This window comes from Salvelinus sp. IW2-2015, linkage group LG20, assembly GCF_002910315.2.
Source record: "Salvelinus sp. IW2-2015 linkage group LG20, ASM291031v2, whole genome shotgun sequence".
Classification (NCBI taxonomy): domain Eukaryota; kingdom Metazoa; phylum Chordata; class Actinopteri; order Salmoniformes; family Salmonidae; genus Salvelinus; species Salvelinus sp. IW2-2015.
The window spans coordinates 63929353-63934470 of record NC_036860.1 but is presented as its reverse complement, the minus strand read 5'-3'; the positions used below and the strand labels follow the sequence as shown (position 1 = coordinate 63934470).

Here is a 5118-nt window from a genome sequence, read left to right as displayed (position 1 = left end):
TTGCTGCCAGTAATATTGCACCTAGATCAATGATTTATCTGATATCAAGAACTTCAAGGAGAGCGGTTTAATTGTTGTGAAGAAGGCTTCAGGGCGCCCAAGAAAGTCTAGCAAGCTCCAGGACCGTCTCCTAAAGTTGATTCAGCTGCGGGATCGGGGCACCACCAGTACAGAGCTTGCTCAGGAATGGCAGCAGGCAGATGTGAGTGCATCTGCACCACAGTAGCGAAACTTTTGGAGGATGGCCTGGTGTCAAGAAGGGCAGCAAAGAAGCCACTTCTCTCCAGGAAAAACATCAGGGTCAGACTGATATTCTACAAAAGCTAGCACTGGGGTAAAGTCATTTTCTCTGATGAATCCCCTTTCCGATTGTTTGGGGCATCCGGAAAAAAGCTTGTCCGGAGAAGACAAGTTGAGCGCTACCATCAGTCCTGTTTCATGCCAACAGCAAAGCATCCTGAGACCATTCATGTGTGGGGTTGGTTCTCAGCCAAGGGAGTGGGCTTACTCACAATTTTGCCTAAGAACACAGCAATGAATAAAGAATGGTACCAACACATCCTCCGAGAGCAACTTCTCCTAACCATCCAGGAACAGTTTGGTGACGAACAATACCTTTTCCAGCATGATGGAGCACCTTGCCATAAGGAAAAAGTGATAACTAAGTGCCTCGGAGAACAAAACATCAATATTTTGGGTCCACGGCCAGGAAACTCCCCAGACCTTAATCCCATTGAGAACTTGTGGTCAATCCTCAAGAGGCGGGTGAACAAACAAAAACCCACAAATTCTGACAAACTGCATGCATTGATTATACAAGAATGGGCTGCCATCAGTCAGGATGTGGCCCAGAAGTTAATTGAACAGCATGCCAGGGCAGATTGCAGAGGTCTTCAAAAAGAAGGGTCAACACTGCAAATATTGASTCTTTGCATCAACTTCATGTAATTGTCAATAAAAGCCTTTGACACTTATGAAATGCTTGTAATTATACTTCAGTATTCCATAGTAACATCTGACAAAAAATATCTAAAGACACTGAAGCAGCAAACTTTGTGGAAATTAATATTTGTGTCATACCTCAAAACTTTTGGCCAAGACTGTATATTTTAAACAAATACTTGTAATAAAAACTGTGTGARTWTTACTTTTACTTGAGTCATTTTCTATTAAGGCATCTTTACTTTTACTCAAGTATAAGAAGTGGGTACTTTTTCCACAGCTGCTCATTTCAGAGTAACTAACTYCACTTCCCTAAAAATGCCTTTTTCATACACTGCCTAAAAACGATCTTTGTCTGCCCTCTTGTGGTGCTTTCATGTCAGTACATGTATCTAAAAATGTCAGTGCATTTTCATAAATACAATTTCAATAAAAATTGAAAAAGWAGATTTTTAATCATGTATAAAGTTAGTTACATCAGTGTCACATCCATTTTTGAACAGTTTTGGCACTGACAAAGCRTCTGCCAAATGTGCTACTTTTGAAAAACATTTGATCTTCATAGTTGCTTGACATCAAGGTACAGTATAGTCATTTATTTGACAAAGAGGGAATTTCACTACAATTAAGACATTGCACTTGGGTTTAATACTGTGCATTCAAAAAGCACAATATAATGCTAGAAATAAATTAGGAAAACTGTCAATATGAATTGTACAAATAATAGAATTTGTACACAGAAAAAAATACATCAACACAAACCAATATAGATGAGCTCAGTCAGAATGTAACTTGATTGTCGTGGCAACTGACACCATGTCAGGAGAATATGGTTGGCAGGCTTCTCTCTGGACTGTTGATCTGGTTTAAGATGACCATGAGGTCAGGCCTAGAGAGAGACACTGCTCCTAACGTATTACCACTGCTATAGGATCCTTACCATGAGGTCAGGCCTAGAGAGAGACACCGCTCCTAACGTATTACCACTGCTATAGGATCCTTACCATGTGTGAGTGCTCACAGTTCAACTTGTTTGGAGTTACTTTACTAAAGTAAAGAAAACATTTACTAGGATTGTTATCACAATAGACAGAATGAGTAGAATGTGATATAAAAGAGAATGGTTTCCTCCAGTATTTCTGTTTTCTGACACCCAGTGACTAGATGTACAGTGAGGGACACTCACCCAGGCCCTGGAGTGCTCTGCAGTGCACAATYGCACGGTTGGGGTCAATTCCTATTGAAGCCAGTCAATTCAGGTAGTGAGTTGAATTTAAAATTAATTAAAATAAATATACATATATTTTTTATCCATAATTGAACTGTAATTTCAGTTTACTTCCTGAATTGAATGCCTTCAATTTGAAATTGACCCCAACCCTTGAAGGTGTCTGACAGTATAGGAGTGTKCTTCCATAAACACTGACATTCCTAACATGCATCATTTGATTTGAACACACACAAACAAACCCACACACACTTTGAAATCAGGTCTTGGGGCACTTGACCAAGTCTATAGAGCCTCCGCCAGCATCACTACTGTCTGTATATCCAGTCACTCCCAGTGAATATGGGCCGACGTACCAAATACAAAATGGCGAATTATACAGTGAGAAATGAAGTGGCCCAGTCAACAGTGGCACCATAACCAGTAACCCTTTTCACACTACCGAGTCAAACCAAACAGTACCTGCCTGGTTATGCATCCACAGTTGTTTTTGGAACCGTGCTGTAAAAGAACAATGTGAAAAGACAATATCCAAGTCAGCTCCGTAAGGGTGGGGTTGGCCGTGCAGTGTGAATCAGGCATTAATACATATGGTTGAACTACAGCTCATCTTTATATGACGTCTGCAGCATCTCGGGTTGGGGAGCCCCCTTCAGCGTTTTGTGGGAGCCCCTCCAGTCTGTTCGCACGTTGTCGTCGTCCCACAGCGTGGAGGTCTCTGTGTCGCTCACCCACTTGGGGTCCCCGGCGTATTGGGCTGGTTGCACCAGTAGGGGGCGTGTGGAGAACGCCTGCAGGTTACGGTTAGGATAGTGGGACTTGTAGTTCTCACTGTTGACCAACAGGACAGGGAGGTTAGAGATACATTGGTCACAGGATGATGACAATATTAAGTCTGATGTTAAAACTTCCACCAAGGAGATAAAAACTAGCCTGTCCATAACAAAGATAGAACTGTGTGTACATAGCTTGAGAGTGTATGTAAATATCCAGAACAGGGCCACACTTCATCATACAGTTACGTGATACAGTGTTATGTTGGGCAACAATACACAGCTAAAATGTAATCCTATGAAAGGTAACAGTTTTAAAATGTACTAGTAATTTCGAAACATTACAAAACAACATTGAGAGATGAAATGACATGAAATATATTTTGTGGAAACAAGGTTATAATAGAAGTCCTGGGAATAAGTTTGTGGGTTGGACAACTCTTAGAAAGAATGAATCAGTTAGTCAGAAGGCCCCGAATCAACTCCAGGCATATTGAAGCAGAACCACACAGGGAAGAGYACGGGACGGGGGAAGGGGAAGAAGGACTAGGGATGATGGCAGCTGGCCAGGTTTCCACACATGACAGAACACACAGGAATTCTCAACAGAACGCAAAGGCATTCTAACAGGCTTCTGGATGCATGCCTGGTTCCCATTGGCTCAGAGAGGCTCTGGGTTCTATTAGCTTGGTCTGGCAGACACATGTCATGCAGCCAGAGAGAGAGACAGGGAGTTGACCACATGAAACTGGAACGCTACAACAAGCCAAGTCAGTCAGCAGAGACTAAAACTAACGAAGCAAAGTACAAAACAGTTTGACTTGTTGACATAACTAAAATGTGAATGCATTTTAGAATTAGAGGGAACATTTTAATTGTGGCAAGCTATTTTAAAAGCAGGCTTTTAAGAGTTGAGCCAAGAATGTGGTCACAGGAAGGTGAACATCAAAGGGAGGCTATAGATGTGAAACCATAGGCTGGTGATTGTAACAGTGGTTTTCAAATCTATGTCCATTCCAAAGCTACATTTATGCACAACGTTTATCCAAAACTGCAGCTAATTAGGAGTTGTTGCTATAGCTTTGGCAGTTCAATGCTGGCAAAGGGTCAGAACAAGCTACACAAGATGAAAAGCAATTTTTAATGGCACAAAGCAGACTTCCCTGACAGCTTTGTAGCACTAAAATCATATTARGTTCCATTGGCAATGGATGAAGGATGGTCCTAGTAAAAGGAATCTTTCAGGAACGATCCCAGGGTAGTACTGGACTATCTTGGAGCCYATTCTTGAGGACTTATGACACTACTTTTCAAAGACAATTTGGCTACTTTGTTTCACCAGCTCTCTCCCTTATGGAGTGTTGTCAAACTTACATACCAACTGGGTTTGAACCTGGAACTCCTGCACATTACAAACCTGTCTTAACCCACTGAGCTAAAGTCTAGGCCAGGGGTATTCAACTCTTACCCTACYAGGTCCGAAGCCTGCTGGTTTTCTGTTCTACTTGATAATTAACCCACCTGGTGTCCCAGGTCTAAATCAGTCCCTGATTAGAGGGCAATAATGAAAAAATGCAGCGGAACTGGCTTCGAAGTCCAGAGTTGAGTTTGAGGGGTATAGGCAGTAGCGCAGGGCAAGCTAACATAATTCTTCAGGTTTCAGTTCCACCTACTTGGTGTGTCTGGTCTCAGTGATCTGAGAACATCTTGAGAATGGCTAAATAAATACAAGAATAAATAGAATTTTAAAAAAAACAGTTGTGGTACTTACTTGGTGTGTTTGTCATACATGATGGGTAAGAATTCATCGACGGGCAGCATCTTGGAGAGGGGTTCAGCGTTGAGCAGTTTCTGGGCGCCCTGGAGAGAGATGGCGTAGGACAGGGTCCAGTAGGAATAGTCTGCTACCACCAGGTTCCTCACGTTCTCCACCACCTCCTCATCACCTGGCTTCACCTGCTTACGGCCCAGGTAACTGGGGACAGTGGACAGACAGGGTTAGTCAGAGTACTGGACAGGGGAGAGAGAGAGACAGGGTTATTCAGAGTACTGGACAGGGGAGAGAGAGAGACAGGGTTAGTCAGAGTACTGGACAGGGGAGAGAGAGAGACAGGGTTAGTCAGAGTACTGGACAGGGGGGAGAGAGAAGAGACAGGGTTAGTCAGAGTACTGACA

At 42.7% G+C, this 5118-nt stretch overlaps 1 protein-coding gene across 1 annotated transcript in view; it reads right to left on the bottom strand.

Annotated features, from left to right (window-relative positions):
* Positions 1–1372: 1372 nt before the first annotated feature.
* Positions 1373–5118, bottom strand: part of LOC111980056 (probable inactive glycosyltransferase 25 family member 3) — a 17793-nt gene continuing 14047 nt past the window's right edge. Inside the window, exons 7-8 of the mRNA XM_070449768.1 lie at positions 4715–4929; positions 1373–3001 (exon numbers count right to left, since the gene is read on the bottom strand). Coding sequence (XP_070305869.1) covers positions 2770–3001; positions 4715–4929 — 447 coding nt within the window. The 3' untranslated portion in view covers positions 1373–2769. The remainder of the gene's footprint in view (positions 3002–4714; positions 4930–5118) is intronic.